The 18,895-nt window shown below is 41.7% G+C and overlaps 2 protein-coding genes across 4 annotated transcripts; both read left to right on the forward strand.

Moving 5' to 3' along the window:
• Positions 1-1,504: 1,504 nt before the first annotated feature.
• LOC117252363 (natterin-3-like) lies at positions 1,505-6,293 on the forward strand. The gene is made up of 3 exons (XM_033619179.2): positions 1,505-1,650; positions 3,444-3,558; positions 5,129-6,293. The coding sequence occupies exons 1-3, from the start codon at positions 1,612-1,614 to the stop codon at positions 6,217-6,219; spliced, it is 1,245 nt and encodes a 414-aa protein (XP_033475070.2). The 5' UTR covers positions 1,505-1,611; the 3' UTR covers positions 6,220-6,293.
• A 1,501-nt stretch (positions 6,294-7,794) lies between these two features.
• On the forward strand, positions 7,795-16,363 carry ptrh1 (peptidyl-tRNA hydrolase 1 homolog). 3 transcript variants are annotated; one of them, XM_033618806.2, is made up of 6 exons: positions 7,796-7,999; positions 8,376-8,504; positions 10,615-10,834; positions 12,003-12,102; positions 13,686-13,731; positions 14,247-16,363. In XM_033618806.2, exons 2-6 carry the CDS (start codon positions 8,397-8,399, stop codon positions 14,523-14,525), a joined length of 753 nt encoding a protein of 250 aa, XP_033474697.1. In that variant the 5' UTR covers positions 7,796-7,999; positions 8,376-8,396; the 3' UTR covers positions 14,526-16,363. The 3 variants fall into 3 exon arrangements, with proteins under 3 accessions (XP_033474695.1, XP_033474697.1, XP_033474696.1); XM_033618805.2 differs by having other exon boundaries at positions 8,379-8,504; XM_033618804.2 differs by having other exon boundaries at positions 7,795-8,504.
• The last annotated feature ends 2,532 nt before the right edge of the window (positions 16,364-18,895 follow it).

Genomic DNA, 18,895 nt, shown 5'->3' on the forward strand with positions numbered 1-18,895 from the left:
AATTATTCATTTTATTATTCAACATTCAAGAATATCTTGAATATCTTAAAGACCTAAACACAGTTCACAGAGCCTTCATTTGCTGTTAAACAACCTCCTCCTGCATTAGAAAAGAAACAGTTGGAACAAACAAGAGTTAGCAGAACAACAGTCAAATGTAAGGAAAAAAACTGAAATTGTCAAAACAAGAAGCCAATTAAGTATGTGTGATTGCTAAATAAAAAAAACATAATACAGACACTGAATAGTTACTAAAAATATCAGGAAAACTCATCTCTGATGTAAAATTCCAACCCCGTCTCACTCTGAAGCGAATACCAACGCTTGGTCAGTGACTTCCAGCATCAGACATCGAGTCCTTCCATGTCAGCATGATACGCGGCGGTATCTGTTATTCTGTAATGGTGCCCGGGGGCATCAGGGGAAAATGCAGCTGGGCAACAATGTAAATTAAGGGGGCAAAAGTCCAAGTGGGGCAGATGGGATGAGTCCAACAGCCACCGACTTTCACCCGGCAGTCTGTGTTTGCTTCTTATATGAATGTTAAGCCAAACTCTGTTCTTTCATCTTTAACCCAACAGTGCGCATGTGTTTGCTAAATGTAAACATGTGCGTTTGTTGTTGAAGAAAAACATTTCAGTTTGTGGTGCTGTACCAACGTAGTGCTTTTATTTTGAAAGAGACTGTATGCAAACTGTACATTTCCTGTGAAAACTGAAGTGTATTTTGAAAACAGACAATGCATGTAACAGGCTGAAGTTGACACGGCGTCCCAGAACGTCAACAACCAACACACCCAGGGTACCTTGGACGTCATATCTCAACGCGGAAAGTCCACGACCAAACGTGGACATGTGACGAGGTCGGAGTGAGAATGTGTTGTCTGTGTTAGCTTCATTTTTCAGCACTGGAGGTTGCTGCTTGTAGGAACCTGGAGTCTGACTTCTCAGTTTGGTGCCTTGAAATTAACAGTTCCCAGTACAATCCAGTAGGGTTGTGTTAAAATTGGTTCAGAAGGGAAATAACGATTAAATTATAAGAGTAGGTGTACTAGCCAGCCTACAAATACTGTACAGGCCTACCAAAAAAATATGTATATATGTATATAACTGTATGTATTAAACACATCTAAAAGTTCCAGTTAAGCCGCGCCCTGTAGGTGTCTAATGACATCATAAATTAGGGACACTTACAAGAATGAGGTCATGAAGGTCACTGTTTTGAATCCAGCATGCAAGGAAATCTTGTCTCCTTCTCACTGTTCCATCAGTGTCCTTGAGCAAGGCATCAAACCTGTCATTAACACTAGTGGACAGTCGTTGTACTGGTCAGCTCCCAGTGAGAAGACATGTAACTGGAGTAAAATAAAATGTTGCTCAAGAAAACCCAATCTCCCTGCCTCCCTTATACGAGTGTTAACTGGTGAGTTGTGAATATTCAGTGTCAGAACCTTTAGATATTTTCTGCTCTGCGTCTCTGCCTTCACACTGACCCATCAGACTGAGCAGCAGGAGAGCGTAAACTTCGGGTCAACGGGCGAGAAGCTGCTGCAGGTCCCTCTCCGGTTTATTGCAGGCAATAAGTCTGCAGGGAGGTTTTAAAACTCAGCACATGCTGCAGGCAGCGTCACTGCAGGAGGAACCTGTCAAGGTAAAAAACGCTTCTCTATATCTGAATGAATTCACAACACATCATTTCACTGTCTGATTTCTTTCTACAGCGTATGAAACTTATTAACAATCAGAATCAACCATCTGAAATTAGCTCGAAACTTCCTGTTGTGACATTTGCACTACTTTTGATTTATTTATTTTATTTATCTTAGAAAAAAATCATTAAGGTTTCACTTAAAAATGAAACATAAAGGGGCATCCAATTCATAATAATGCTACCCTAATTATACATCTATTCAATACACAGAACTTGTAAATGATCTTAACTGTGTTGCTTTCCACTAATGTCTTTTAATGTTTTGCATTTTGATTACTGTGATCATCCTGATTTTAACAATATTCCCGATGAAATATACGCAAAATAAGAGGCTATGTCTCAGCTGTAAATGTAGATTGTTGGAAATATAACTTGATTTATCATTTAAAAAGTGTTTTCAACGTGCTAATAAAACCATACAGTCAAAGGTTTTACAGTCTTTACATCTATGATCACAAAAACTTCTCTTTAAAGGAGTGTTGTGTCTTTTTTTTTTTTTTAACTTTTATTGACCTCTATAGACAGCCAGGAGCAATTGCAACATCAACAGAATTCTGCTGTGAATAAATATGGCACATCACAACAACAAAATCACATTTTCACAAGAGTGCACGCTTTTCATATAATGCATTAATTAAATCTAAGAAATATGTTTTTTATCAGGACTACCTATAAAAAACTTAAAGGTTTTTTTAACCTGGACAGCAGCGAAACAGGCTGCAATGTAACGACTCGGGGCATTTGTGCACCATCAATTTACAATTTTAATTTTTGTTGATATAAGTGTCTGCCAACATTATGGAAAGGATCCCTACAGAGATAGACCTTTTGTTAAAGAGTGAGACCCTTTTTGTGTAACCAGAATCAGCCCCAAAATCGCTATCGTCAAATCTACCAGACCCCATTTAAAAAAAAACTGTGATTTTAATGTATGTAGGTGCAGCATATTTTCACATCTGACTTGGTGAATTAAGGGTTTATTTCTGCCAAACCAGAGTTTGTGACTGTTGGAACAGTGGAAAGGTGAACCAAGACGGCTTTTGTTAGCTGTATTTTGTTTCTGTTGACTTTGAATGAAGTGTGTTTTATGATGATAGAATTATTGTTTATTTAATGGAGTCTGGTGCATTTGGCGAAAGCAATTTCAAGGCTGTTTCTGGTTAAACAAAAAGGATCTAACTCTGTTAACAAAAAGATCAATCATTGTTCCGATAGCCCAAAATTGTAAAGCCTGCTGTTGCCCATTTCTGCGACAGCTCGTTATCCAAAGCTACACATTCCCTGCAGCTGGTCAACCCTCTTGCCAGTACATTGTACGTTTCTGAAAACCCTGAATATGTCACATATGTACATTATTTTGCAGATATATAGAAACATTATGTTTCACAACACTGTGGTCAAAGTGTGGTTAGGTTTAGGCACAAACACCACTTGGTTGTGGTTAAGAAAAGATAATGTTCTGGCTTAAAACACCCAGGCCTGGCAGCAAAAAATCTGCTGAAAAAACACCCAGGGCCGATGGCTCAAAAGACGTGCACTTGATGTTTTTCCAATACAACTTGGCTCCTTTGTTATTTGTTTTCACCTTATTGTCACTGGCTGAGGACGTGACCACATTCAACCCTCACCCAGCGTTTATACTTTGGTACATTTCCTGAGTTTTGCTTTATTTGCTTCAGACTGAATTCCCAGTGATGCTGACATGCTGGTTGTGTTTTCTCCCATGTGTCCAGATGAGGTGGTGTGTCGCTGTTGTCCTGGCAGTGCTGCAGCTCTGCAGCCCGGCGCTGCAGTCTGACCCGCTGCTCTACATCTCCCAGCTGCAGGACGGACAACAGCAACCCAGCAGTGAGTCACATCAGAATACTACAGTTTCATCTGGTCTAGAGCCTTCCAAAACATACTATCTACCATTTCACAAAAGTGTCCTGTCTTATGGAATAAGAGTTAGCATGAATTAAATGATACACGATATATTTACAAAGACAACCTACAAGCCAACTTGTGTCTGTGGCTGACAAAAATACCTGGGTTTATGATATACTTGTATTTATTTACATGTTGCATATCTTGAATTCCCTCAATCTGTCAGTTGTGAAAATTTGAAAATTCACATTACACGTCTACAAGAAGCAATTAGAGGTCCAGAATGTAGGATTTAAGAAGGATATATTGACAGAAATGGAATACAAGTAGTAGTAGAATCATCTGTTTTTCGTTACCGTAAACTGAGCTGTTTATGTGTAAGTAGGGAGTGGCTCGTGGTCTATGGAGATTGCCATGTTGCACCGTTTCTACAGTAGCCCACGATGAGCAGCGTTGTTAAAAAACACTGATTATTTTACATGAAACTGCTTCATTCAGTTTTTTTGTATCAGTTCAAATCACCTGGAGTCTCATTTATAAAACAATACATAGGATCCATACTAAAAATGTACATATGGACGCCAAAAATATTTGACAGTGTCTCTTCCTCTGGTCTGAGGAAGAGACCTCTGTGGACAATTTGGTTTCTGCTTAAAACCTCGTGAATGTTTGGATCTTAAACTATCAGAGAAAGTTTTAAGAGGTTTATTCAGTGTTTTTACTGGTTTAACTCATCAGGTCCATTTGATTTGGAGAGGAAGAGACCTCTGTGGATAACACTGAAGGAATTCTAACCAGGAGACGTTTCAGCTGGTTGCAATCTGCAATCCCCACTACTAGATGTCACTAAATCTCCTTAAATTGCACACACTGTTCCTTTAAGTGCACGCAAGTGGTGGCAGTATGTCAGCATTTGAAAATTCTGAAGTTCTCAAGGAAGATATTCTGGTGATATTCTAGCCAACTCTCATTCCGAAGTACTGCCTCTTTGTCAGTGATTTCGGCGTCAGACATCAATGCCAAAAGCCACCTTTTGGGCGGCTGGACGGCACCTGTCACGGCAGTATGATACTACCTGTAATGACATAAGGAGCTGGAAAGTCCCGATAGGGTGGGTAGGAGGAGCGGTGTATGGGTGCAACAAACCCTGGACTTTCATCCTGGAGCCCTGTGTTTGCTTCTCGAATTAATGTAGTGCAAAACCGCTATGTTGTTCTCTAAACATAACCTTGTGCTTTTGTTAACGTCTCGGCATTGGTTATGGCATCCTGGAACATGAACAGGAGATGCTGAAGGATACCTAGCACATATAGACGAGAGAGGTAACTGCAAAGCGGCGGTACGTGACGACTTTGGAATAAGAATGGGTTGGATATGCTAATAAGGCCCTAGTCTGCCCCCTAGTGGCTGAACTTTAACATGCAAAGTATGCAGGCAAGTGCATACATAATGTTGCCCTTGATTAAGATTCTGTGAAATGATTTACATTGTTTTGATCCTGCACTCTTTAAATGTTCAGAGTCAATATTCTCTCTCCTGTTCTGTTTTCCAGAACCATGGCTTAACCCCACGCTGCAAGATGTTGTCCCTTCCCGTGAAGTCAGCCAACCTCCTCAAATCAGAGACATCCCAGAAACTGAGACGACCTCACACTCCTTCCCCATGTTTGGTGAACACACCAACCTCAAATGGGTCACGTGGAATGGCTCCCTCCCAAATGGTGCCGTCGCCATCTTCAACGGCTACACGGAACGCACTGACTACGTGTGCAAAGTCAACTGTGAGGCCGGCTTCTACACTCCCAGCAAAGGGAACTTCTGCCAGTACCCGTACGCAGACAGCGAGTATGCATCCTCCAAGTTTGAAGTGCTGGTCAACGTGGACCACTTTGAGTTCCTTCAGTGGGTTGAAGATTCATACGGGTCAGTCCCCAGTTACGCCATCAAAACCTGCCCTAACAGGGACATCTATGTGGGGAAAAACAAGTACGGTCTTGGCAAAGTGGTGACCCAACACGAGGCCTTCTTCCTTCCCTGGGAGGGTGATGAGTACTGGTACAAGAGTTACCAGGTTCTCGCTATCAACAGAGACAGCTACAGCCAGCACATCTCTCACGTAGAGTACGCCATCGACCAGATGGAGCTGTTCCACCATCCTCCGGAGGCCCTGCAGCTCGCCAAAGTCACCAACCTGGAGTGCAAAAGTGTGGAGAAGACGGTGAAACTGGAGAAGACTAGTACAGTGGAGAAGCACTGGGACATCGGAAGAGAAACCCGCAACGGCTCCATCTCCACCATGAAGGCCAAAGTGCCCATCCTTGGCCCGGGGACGGTGGACTTCACCAAGGAGTATACGGTGACCTTCTCAGAGGGAACAACCATGGTGGAGTCCATCAGCCACTCTGTCTCTGTGGAGCTGCTGGTCCCACCCAACCACTCCTGCGCCGTGAGGATGGACGGCAGGAAGATGATGGCGGACATCCCCTTCACTGGCAGGCTGAGCAGGACCAACCACAACGGAGACACCCACTGGACGTACATCACGGGCATCTACGACGGCGTGAGTGTCGGTGAGATCAACGCTGTGGTGGAGAGATGTCAGCCGGTGACTGATGCAGTTCCCTGCCCCTCGACTCAAGAATGAGGATCAGTCTGTTGGACTCACAGCTCAAAAGACAAAAAAATAAATGTTTCCAAATAAAATAAAATTAAAAATGTCATGGCCTTTTTTGTCTTGCTTTAACTGAGATATTGTAGTGCAGTTACTGTCACCGACTGGACCCTTGAAACTTTTAGATTAGTTCTTCACTTACCACTCGTCCAGTTACAAGACTGCAGTGTTTTTAAATCCCTTTAAGTACTTTAAGTGACAGATAACTATTACATGGGAAAGTAAATACCATATGTTTAGCATATATTTGGTCAGGCTGCCACCAATGCTGCAGCCCCTCAGGTAGTCATATGCTGTGTTCACACAATGTGCGACAACTCAACAGCATGACCAGCTGCATTATTGATGAATCCCAAATGAAATGTTACTCAGGCTCTCGTAGTGACGTCATCACAGGCTTATGTGTGTCTGCAATTTACCACAAAGCACCTCAACTGAACGTCATCTAAAGTTTGTATTTGGTAGAAAGAACTGACTTATGCTTATGATCAGAGTCAGAGCCTCATTTCAACATCACATTTTGCTGTCCCGTTGCATTCCCATGTGCACTACAGAAAAGCGTCGGGCATCAGTTTGTAGCTACATGTATGCGGCTTCCATTGAAAATGAATTGTAGCCTGTTGCCACGTGGCAGTTCAACCTGGTCTCACTCCCAAATTGTCGAATACCGGAGTTTGGGCAGTGCCTTCTGGCGTCAGACACCAACGAAAAAAGCTGTCCTTTTACGTCGGCATGATACGCAGCAAGTCGCTGTTATTGTGTAACAGCACCCTGCGGCGTCAGAGGGGAATGCAGTGTGACAAAAAGGGAAGTTAAGGGGGTGAAAGTCTGAGTAGGGCGGGTGGAAAGGGTGGTGGATGATCCAACAACCACTGGCTTTCACCTGGGAGGCCGGTGTTCACTTAAGTCAAACCCTGTTCTTTTTTCCTAAACCCAACCATGTGCATGTGTTGGCTAAACATAACCACGTGTATCTGTTGTTAAAGAAAAATAAAAAGTCAGTTCACGTGACTTTTTTTTTTCCACTCTTGTCATGCATGCTGGTTAGTTCATGCAATCGGTTTGTTCTTGGCCAAATTTTAAACTGACAGAATTATTCTTGCTGTGATACATGATGTAATTTTGGAGATTGTTAAAGAAAATTGTATGTTTCCTTTAAAAAATCTGCGATAAAATAAATACAAAACACAACCTATAGATTTATATGCCCCTCTCCTGAGCCACAACAGAAAACTTAAGTCTCTCTCAAGTGCTTGAAATTGATTTGAAATGCCTCTCCCTTTTCGCACCACCTCTCACCCTTCATAAATAACGAACAGGCCCTTTGGACTCGAAAATCAGAGTTAAGGACTTGGGACTTGAGTGGGAACTTTTCAGACTTGATTTGGGACTTGAGTGCAAAGACTTGAACACTGTTATTTGCGAAACAGTGACTTGTTCCCACCTGTTTGTTTTGCTGAATGCTGTGAATGAAATAAAGTGTAGTTCCCGGTCACTACACTAGATGGTGCTGTAGCCCAACAGAGAGGGAGAAGCCTGTTCAGTCGTGTTGTCTTTGTAACACTCATTGACTGTGTCAGAGAGACATGACAGGACCACTAGCTAATGCAACCATACATGAGACATGAGGATAATTTAATACATTAATAAGTGTTTAATCTAACAGGTGTTGCGTGTCAGCCATGCCGGTGCCATCAACGTATGTTGACGTTGTTCCTAAGTGTGTTTAAGCTGTCGTGAGTTAGCCACCAAGGTACAGTAAGCTAACCTTAGCAAGCTAACAGTAGCTAAGCTAACAGTACAAGTCAAAGTTACCTTCACAGAGTTGTGACAGAATTACGACGTAAAAACCTCTGAGTTGTTTCTAATATAACGTTGCCAATAAGTTAAAGGCCAATACAAATACATATTGTTAAGTTATATTTTCATATGTAGCGAACCTCATTGAAAAATCAGTCCAGTGACACAGTGAACATACAGTGTACTCTCATTGGAAATGTTTTGTCATCAGGATAAAAACCTCTGAAATTTGACTTAATGACAAAAGCAAAAAGCCTTTTTTTATAAGCCGAATGAAAGAAGTCGCCATTTTAAGTAGAGTTTGTCGTTATCTGTCACTCTTTTTCAAGAAGCTGTTGAACTTTGTCACAATGCGACGACTTTTAACAAGAGTCATAAACCGAGTTTTGCTGAGTGAGCCTTTCACACCAGCGATGGGCATTGAAGCAGAAATACACACAGAAGGCCGACGAAGGCTGGTAAGTATTTAACCTCACATCATCTACAGTTTGTCTATTACACTTTAACTACATGGATATTGGTATAACTTTGACTACCATAGATTTATTAAGAATAATCGCCGGTCTGTCATGCAGGATTGATAAATCCCACCAGGGCCCGTTAAAAAATCTGACAATATAATGCTGTTTTGCTATTGGACAAAGTGTGCATCCCATAATAAAAGTTTGAATACACTTTCTGGATCAGTCTAAGCCACTTAATAATTCGGCATAAGTTTCATTCAAATTAAGTGCAGAGGTCTGTGTTTAATATTAATTAAATAACGTGCTGTGCTGCTTCAGCCATGCTGTTATTACCAGGCAAGTCTGCCTTAAATTGATAGATTTCAGAATGGAATTTGGTTTGTTTGACTGAGTGGTTTAGTGACATTTTGCCAGTGATCACTCTGTTTGACCAATGAGTGTAGCCATAACTGTGAGGACACTCGTGTGGCATTTCTGTTTTTAGTACTTTGGCATGTGACCTTCACTGTGTTAACGTCTCTTTGCCTTTTCACTGAGTCCTGCTCATGTTAAAAAATAAATAAAAGCTCAGTGTGTAGAGGCAGAACACAATGTTAGCAGTGTGTCAGCAGCCATAGACTCTAATACAATGCACTCTATAGTATTTCTGTTAACAGAGCTGTTGATGCTGCCAGTGGATCAGTACCATCAGTACAAGGCCGCGGCTGAATATTTGTGTTCTGTGTGTTTATGTCAGCCTCCTCAGCTGACTCAAAACCCTCTCTGGCTTTTTCTTGGGGAGAATCGACACTGTAGAAGCAATAACCCATTTGTCAATCTTTAGTGTGTCTTTATGAGCTCTATGGCACAAAGAGAATAATATCAGGCTTTGAAAACACACAAGACTTTAAATTAGAAAGAGATTAAATTCATGATGGGTTTTGGTTCCTTCATGAGATTTGTTGATGATAAGAAAAATATAAAAGTAGATGTATTTATGTAGCACAATTCAAACGCTTAAGGCAATTTCAAAGTGCCATACATGTATTTTACAAAGACTTTAAAACGTAAGGTTAAATGAGAAGATAAAAAGAAATTAAAAACAAAATCAAGGATGATAAATTTGTAAATAAAAACAGAATAAACATTTCGTAGGAGAATATTGGTGTTTAAAGCCAGCTCTTAAAGGCTGTCAGAGTCGGGGTACACCACAGATTGTTCTTTATTTATCAGAGCTGGGGTGTTATTTTGTTTGTTTGTTTTTTTACCCTCCCAAAAGCTACAAATATTTTTTCTTTAGCCTCTTTAAGTGACTGGTGATGGTTTATTTTGGGCCAAAAATGTTTTGTATTTCTTTGTCACACATGGTTTGCCCAAAGACAATTTGAAAATTTAATGATAATGTCTGTTTTTATAGTTTCTATTATCATTTTTAAAGCCTCCCTGAGCTGCTGGCAAAAAATGCATGACCCTTCCTCCTCCATATTTTAGTTATTAGATTTTTTTTTTTTTTTTTTTTTTTTTTTAAAGCCACAGTTTTTCACTTTTATTGTGCATGCTGGTGAGTTCGTGCAAACGGTTTATTCTTGGCCAAGTTTTAAATAAGACATGTAGGATAAAGTGATGAAACATCACTTTTTTAACCTCAGATTTTGTGATTTTTTTTTTTGTTTTTTATTTTATTCTTATTTTTTTTCCTGATGGAAGTGTTCGTTGCGCACACATTTTTTCTTTAAGAATTAGTGACAAAATAGATTAAAAATAACAAAGAAACTGGTTTGCCTCTCTCCTAAGCCAAAATTTAAAAAAAAAAAAAAAACAGAAGTCCCTTAAGGAATTATTTGACATGCCTCCGTCCTTTTTGCACCACCTGCCCCACTTCATAAATAACAAACAGTCCCTCTCACAGGGAATATCACCAACCATTTTCTCTAATATGTGATAGTTTGACTCTAAGACAATGCTTTAATGTATGTCTGAAGATCTTCTCTCTATGTCTATTCTTATTTTTTGTCCATGTCAAATCAAAACATAAACTAACATTAAAAAGCTGTTTCACTACACAACAGGTGGTTTGCAGTGTTGCAGCTGTTTGTATTTATGTGTTTGTGCGTGTGTTTGTCAGGTGGTGGGGCTGGGTAACCCGGGGATGGAGGGTACCAGACACAGCATCGGCATGGCGGTGCTTGGTGCACTCGCCGCCCGGCTCGGCGTGGCTGACCGTTGGCGCGGCGACAAGCACGTGTCCGGTGAGGTCATCGTGTCAGAGGTACAGCAAACACATGTGGTGCTGCTCCGTCCCAGGCTGCTGATGAACATCAACGGGGTATCAGTGGCCAAAGCAGGTGAGGTCACCGCCTCTCTGCGTGTGTCAGTTAGTGTTATGTAATATGTAAAAATGTTTGTGTGTTTATTTGTTTGTCTTTATAAACCGAGGTGAGCTCAGAAAACAAGCTCTGCTTTCAGATCCTGAACTCTGATTGTTCTCTTTATGTCCTCTGCAGCTCTGTCACTAATTGGTTTTGTTACAAGTGGCCTGTAAACAAATCTGATTTTCATTCTCTCTCTGTTTGTTTCTCGAGAGCTGTTGTTTGTTTTTAATGAACATGCTGCTAGCCCAGCACCTGATAATGTCTGCTCACCTATTTTCTCTAGTAACTTAATCTGTACTCAACCACTTTCGGATCCAGACAGTCAATATCTGCAAAGGTCTCCTCCTCTCCAAAACAATCGAATGCTGTGATTTAAACCGGTAAAAACACTGAGTAAAGCAGTTTTTATGTTACAAACTGGTGTTTCTGCGACGCTGTTTGGATCATCGAACATGGGCTGCTAATCTCTGCTCACCTTTTTTTCTCTGAAAACTTAAGATCCAGGCGTTTTAGAGGTTTTTACCGGGAGCTGAATTATCCACAGAGGTCTCTTCCTCTGAAAACACAAACAGACCAGGTGATTTAAACCAGTAGAAACACTGGATAAAGAAGTTTCACGTTAACCCTCATAGTGGAGGGGTTGCTAACTATGGTGACGGATGTGAAAACACGAATGGCCCCGTCTAGAGCCAGTGTGTGGTTTGTCCCTTCTGGGCTACTGTAGAAACATGACAGTGCAAGATGGCGATCTCCATAAACGAGGGCCCACTCCCTGTGTAGATATAAACAGATCACTTTAAGTTAAGGAAAACATAATGAGTTTTATTTACACTAGAGAAAACTTACTTATTATGTTTTATTCCATGTCTGCTAATATATCCCTCTCAATCCAACACACTGGATCGCTAAGGACTTGTTTTGTGGTATCTTTTTGTGGCTGTTGCTCACTAAAAAGAAAATATTTGGCTTTGGCTGTTTGAGAAACTTACTTGAATTAAGGAAAATTTTGATAGTTAGGCTCTGTATAAAAGTAAGAACAAAACAAATTCCTGGGCAGTTAATATTTAGATATTTTCTCTAGTTAAGGAATGAAACTGATTCGCCATTGAATGTTTGATCCAAAGTGTTTGTCCTCCTCCAGCTGGTAAATATGGCATCAAGCCTGAAGACGTCCTGCTGGTCCACGACGACCTGGACAAACCTCTGGGGAAAATCGCCCTCAAACATGGAGGAAGTGCCAGGTTGGTGTCATTCAGCATGTTCTCCAGATGTCAGGTTGGCTCTGATACAGCAGTTTGAGGGTCTGGAGAAGAAGTAAATGTTAATCTAAAGATTTCAATTGAATAACTTTTTTTATTTACCACTCTGTAAGCTGGTGCATCTCGTTCCCTCTAAGAAATAATAACCCAAATATATTTTTATGGCTCCGCTCTGGTGACAGCCTTGGCCAGATGTTTGGGGGTTTTCTGTCCCATTCTTGTGAATGCAATATCTCAAAAAGGCCTTGAGAGAATTTCCATAAATTTTGCGCAAACGTCCACCTGAACTCAAGGATGAAGTGAGTGAATTTTGTCATAGGTCAAAGGTGAACGTCACTTTGATCTGGTCCGTCTCATTCTCATGAATGTGATATCTCAAGAACCTCTTAAGGGAATTCCTTCAAATTTGGCACAAACGTTTCTTGGACTCAACCATGAACTGATTAGACTTTGGTGGTCAAAGGTCACTGTGACCCTGCGTCCTCCTTGTTCTTGTGAATGCAATATCTCAAGCCCTCAAATGTGGCACAAATGTCCACTTAAACTCAAGGATGAACTGATTAAATTTTGATGGCCAAAGGTCAAGGTCACTGTGACGTGGTCCGTCTCATTCTCATGAATGCGATATCTCAAGAACACCTCAAGGGAATTCCTTCAAATTTGGTACAAATGTTTACTTGGACTGATTAGCCATGAACCATGAACTGATTACAATTTGGTAGTCAAAGGTCACTGTGACCCTGCGTCCTTCTCGTTCTTGTGAATGCAATATCTAAATCCCTCAAATGTGTCACAAACATCCACTTAAAGCCCAACTAGCAGCAATGAAAGCTGATCATTGTGTCGTCTCACATTGTCTGTGTCTCGGCCAAAAGCTTGTGCAGGAACACGCCGCAAAGACTACAGCCGACCACCAACAGCACGTCAGTCTGCACCTGCGTGACAGGAAGTAACTCCACACCAGCAGACACCGGTAGTCAGTATTCGTCATTCAAACAAAGAAACCAGAAAACCATCTTGACGCACGTTAGCCATTTAGAATATAACAAAACAATCCAGTGTTGAAAGAGCAACACATATTTACTGTGCACCAATAAAACATGAAAAAAACAAAATGTTTCTGCTGAAGAGGTCAACCTGCTGTCGCTAACTAGGGCGACAGGCGCTTACCGACGGCCAAACATTGGCCGACGCCTGACTGTCAGCTTGGTGTGTCAGGGCCTTTAGACTCTTTGATGAACTGATTAGATTTTGGTGGTCAAAGGTCAAGGTCGCTATGAGTTTTCACCTGTCCATTCTTGTAAACGAGATAGCTTGATCCCTCAGATTTGGCACAAACGTCCATTTGAACTCAAGGATGAAGTGATTAGAATTTAACGGTCAAAGGTCACTGTGACCTTTGGCCATAACTCAAGGATTTATACGCAGATTATATTAACAACAGGATTAGAAAAATAAGGAAATGATGGGATGCTTAACATAATATTTTATGGAAAAGTCCACCTTTGTTTTCACACTGTAAGAATGCAAAAATAATTTCAACCCCAAATTGTTCTTGTTCACAGAGGTCATAATGGAGTCCGCTCCTGTGTGGACTGTCTTCAGACGGATGTAAGTGACACAGCACAACTGTTCGTAACACTGCAGCTTTGAATTGTTGGAGTATATTAAACTATTTGAAGTTTGTCTTTAATTTTTTTATTTGTGTTTTTATGTAAGAAATGTCCATCTGCTGATATAACTGACGGTGACAGCTCAGGCATGTTTGAGCTCACTGTGTCACAGTTACTTTAAAGACTTATTTCCATAGTGGTAAGATTAAATAGATCTAAACTTACCTTGAAGAATTTTTTTTACAACATGCTCAGTATAGTATCAAATAACTTTTATATGTGTATACGTACATAGGAAAATGTAATACACAACCACAATAGAACCACAATAGAATACAGTTTGAAAGAAATATAAATATACATAGAACAAAGGGGGCTACAAATTACAAATGCAGAACACAGATTTGGCAAAACTTTCTAAAGAAACTTAAGCTGTGATTTTTGCTGAAATGTTGCTGTTGTAACATTTAAAATTGTTAAAAGACAAATAGCAAAGACAGTTATTGTCCTCAGGTGATGCCCAGACTTCGGGTCGGGATCGGCCGGCCGACGGGGAAATCCTCTGTGGAGCAGCACGTTCTGGGCCGGTTCTCCTCCGAGGAGAAGAAGGTTCTGGACTCTGTTCTGGTCCAGAGCGTGGACCTCCTCCTCCACCAGCTCTCCAAGCAACACTCCCAACAGGACTCCCAGTCCCCCTCCTCACCAGCAGGAGGCAGGCGAGCAGCACAGCAGAGGAAGGAGATGGAGCGCTCGGCCTCTCCAGCTGAGAGCTCCGCTGCTGCTCAGAGCTGAAACTCAAAAACATGAACCTGCACAGAGAGATCTTTACTCAGGCTGTTTATTCTCTGGTGTGAGTTAAAGGAGATTAATGTTCCTGCAGAGCATGAGAATGACTCCAAACGACTGTCTTGATTCTCCTTGAAACTGTGCAACATACAGAAAGTTCAAAATGAATGAATGCCATGAACTTCTCTAAAAACAGAGCTGCAGCTAATTCTCTGCATTGAGTTTTACCACAGAGGAGGTTGTTTTCACTCATATTTGTCTGATTGTTGGTCGAAACACCGCAAAGTAAAATGTGGTGCAGCGCTCACCCTCAGGCAGAACATTTAACAGCAGGATATTTAACATTGCAAGATGAAACATTTTGTGATTTTCTGATTGAATTCTGTACATGGATGTTACAGTAATCCCATGGTTGTCTGTCACTGTGTGTGTTGTGAAGCACACAGACGCAGATTAAACATCTCTATGCATTTATTTGGATTAAAATTACAGATTAAGAGCACTGCACCCTTTGTGGAGGTATGCAGAGGAGCGTGACTGATGCAGCTTTTTCTGCAAATTCATTATACATCTGAAAGTGTCAGGAATCTACAAAACAAAAACTAGAAAAATTGTAAAGTAGGGTTACCATCATAGACTGAAAATAAAGGTAATAGCGTTCAGTTCGGTTTAAAGTTTCAGATTTCACCATCTTGGTTTGTTGAAGCCAAATTGATCATATTTGTGCGAGAGGCTGGAGCTGTGTTGGAGCGAGGGCTGGACTGGACTGAGACGCTGAGGACACTATCAGCAGGCAGCCTGTCACTTAAAGCGAACCACCTTAAATAATGTGTAACTCAAAGCCTTCATGAATGTGAACAGGAGAAAGGGAGAAATTAGCTGTAGAGGTCAAAACTGTTTTTTGAACCAGGCTGTAAACATGTTTATTTCTGTATCAGTGGACATTTCAACATGGGGGTCCGTAGGGATTTACTGTGTTTTGGAGCCAGCCTCAAGTGGCCGTTCAAAAGACTGCAGCTTTTGGCACTTCTGCGTTGGCTTCATTCTTCAGCCCCAGAGGTCGCCTCTTGGTTACAATAAAGAGGTCTGCATGTATTTATGTATTTGAACATGCAGCTTGAAGGAGCAGTGTGTAGGATTCAGAGGATTTAATCAACACAGTCTTGCTCCAAAGTCACCAGAATCCAGCGCTTGGTCAGTGACTTCCACCATCAAACAGTAATGGAAGGACGGCTTTTTTCATCTGTGTCTAACAGCAAGAACGAAAGTTATGGCGGTGAAAGTCCGACCAGGGCAGATGGGAGGGGTGGTGAATGGGTTCAACAACCACTGACTTTCAGTGTACCCTTCCCGTGTGATAGTAAAGCCAAATCCTGTTCTTTTTTCCTAAACCCAACACAGTGTGTGTTGAAAGAAAAAAAGGTCAATTTGCAGTGTTGTACCAACGTAGTGCTTTTATTTTGAAAGAGACTGTCTGCAAACTGTACATTTCCTGTGAAAACAGAAGTGTATTTTGAAAACAGACAATGCATGTAACAGGCTGAAGTTGACACGGCGTCCCAGAACGTCAACAACCAACACACCCAGGGTACCTTGGACGTCATACGTGGACGTGGTCAGTGACCAAACATCAATATGTGACGAGGCTGAATTGAGACTGTGTTGAATCCGTGGTGTCAATCGGTGGGAATTGCTGCACCCAGCTGAAACTTTTCCCGGTTAGAATTCCATCACTGTTCATTGTTCAGGAGGTTTTAACCAGGAGCCGAACTATCCACAGAGGTCTCTTCCTCTCCAAAGCAAACAGAATAAAAACACTGAATAAAACTGTTTCATGCAACAAATCACTGTTTCTCCTACACTGTTCGTGACAGAGGAGCTGCTAATTACAGTGGCCAATGCAAAAACTTGAATGGCAGTATTTAAAGTCTGTGGTTTGTCTGTTTTGGCCTACTGTAGAAATATGGCGGACTCTGTAGACGAGGTAGTCTCTTACACAGACGCCGATGACATCAGCACGCTGGTTGACTGTCATCTGTGGACATTCCCACAGGAAAGTTGTAATAGAAATAGCGCTGGCTCCCAGCGGCAGTGATGTGATTGGATCCAAATCCGTGTACTTCCGTACTTCCTCGACCAACGGCTGATTAGCTTTGCCTTACACCCCCCTACACCGGAATTGCTGTTCCCTGAATTGTTGTCCGTAGTACAACACAAAATATCCGGTGCTTATTTTTCGATGACAGGAATGACTCCGAACAAAGTTTCTTTGGTGTAGTCGCCTGAGCCATGACTGACCACATTATGAATCTACATCACAGTACTACGCACTGGTAACCTGGTCTCTGTGTTCTGGTCCGTCTCTGTTACATGTAACACACGTGCTATGGCAACACCGTCACATGGTCTGGATATCCCCGCCCATTTCTATTACAAAACGAAAGATGAATGTCCGTCGGCTCCCATTCTGAAGTAAGGGAGGGTGGTCACGCGAGACTATAGACGAGGACCTGCTCCCTATGTAGATACCTCTCATTCTGAGGTAAAACACAATGATTCATGTTTCCAGGTGATGATACACTGAAGAAAACATACTGATTATATACAATTTCTGCCAGTATATCCCTCTTAAATCCTACACACTGGACCTTTGCAAACAAATCTGTGCGTAAGACATACTGTGTTACTTATTTTCCCATATACTCTGATGGAGGAGCATCTTATACAGTACAAACAGTTTTCATGTCTAAGGATCCAGTTTTGACTGCAGCTGCACTCGCTGCAACAGTATCAGGCCACAACATGAGGTACTGAAACTGCAGCTTGCTAGAGACAGGTTTTCTAAAGTAGAGAATGAACTCAGCAAAGATCCATTTTGGATCTAAATATCAGATTTTTTTAAATAAGAAATTGAACACAGTTAAAGGATAACTTCGGTATTTCTCAACCTGGGCCCTATTTCCCCATGTGTATGTGTGCGTATGATTCATAGGTACAACTTGTTTTAAAATTGGTTCAGTATTGAGGGAGGCGGATGCAGCCGGCAGCCGAAACAAGCTAAAACGGTAACGGGGGCAAATGCGTCCTGTATAAGTTTAAGTGCTTTTTTTCGCCACTGACGGGTTCAGATCGCCAGTGCTATCTCCGTAAATAGCATACTAAGAGTTTCCCTTACCCTTCACCTCTGTGAAGCTGTGTGTGACGTCATCTTGCGAGAGCTTTGCTTGTTGCCGGAAGAAAACAGTGGAGCCATGCTGAGCGCCGCTCAGAGTGGCGCAGGTTGTCCCGGAGTACAGCTGAGAGTTTTACTGCATCGATTGAAAACAATGGTTTGTGTTTGTGCTTATCCGAATTGCAAGAACAGGATGTCGCGCAACACCCCGTACAGCTTTCACAGGCTGCCTTTGTCGGACGACGAGATGCTGAAGTTGTGGCTAGTTGTGCTACAAATGGATGCTAACACTCCTGTCCAGACACTGCGCCTTGCAGACCATCGGGTCTGCAGTGCTCACTTCTCCCAAGATGACTACTGCCAGCCGAAGAAGAGAAGACATCCAATCCCGAAACACCTCTTCCTTAAGAAAACGGCTGTCCCACGAGTAGAGAGAGCTACAGACACAGTGGAGCAAAGCTCGTGACATCACACAGCCCAGAGGTAAGGGAAAGGCTAGTATGCTATTTACAGAGATAGCACTGGCGATCTGAACCGGTCAGTGGCGAAAAAAAGAACTTTTAATGCGCAAACATATACAGGACGCATTTGCCCCCGTTACCGTTTTAGCTTGTTTCGGCTGCCGGTTGCATCCACCTCCCTCAATACTGAACCAATTTTAGAACGAGTTGTACCTATGAATCATACGCACACATACACATGGGGAAATAGGGCCCAGGTTGAAAAATACAGAAGTTATCCTTTAACTGTGTTCAATTTCTTATTTAAAAAAATCTGATATTTCGATCCAAAATGGATCTTTGCTGAGTTCATTCTCTACTTTAGAAAACCTGTCTCTAGCAAGCTGCAGTTTCAGTACCTCATGTTGTGGCCTGATACTGTTGCAGTGAGTGCAGCTGCAGTCAAAACTGGATCCTTAGACATGAAAACTGTTTGTACTGTATAAGATGCTCCTCCTGAATGTAAGGACTGTAAATGTTTTATTTGGTACCAGCATAAAAGAAGATGACCCAAACATCAGCATCCTGTCTAGTTTGTGTTTTTGTGTGGAGGCATTTTAAGTTAATGGACTCCCAAGTGCTGCAGTTGTAACAAGTCGAGAGTTAAGAACTGACCTGGAAGAAAACAAAAAGCTCTTTTCTCAAGGCTCAATTTCTCCTCTTTTGTATGTAGAAGTGACAGCGAGTCTCCTCACGCTGCCGTC

The sequence above is a fragment of the Epinephelus lanceolatus genome, chromosome 9, assembly GCF_041903045.1.
Source record: "Epinephelus lanceolatus isolate andai-2023 chromosome 9, ASM4190304v1, whole genome shotgun sequence".
NCBI lineage: Eukaryota > Metazoa > Chordata > Actinopteri > Perciformes > Serranidae > Epinephelus > Epinephelus lanceolatus.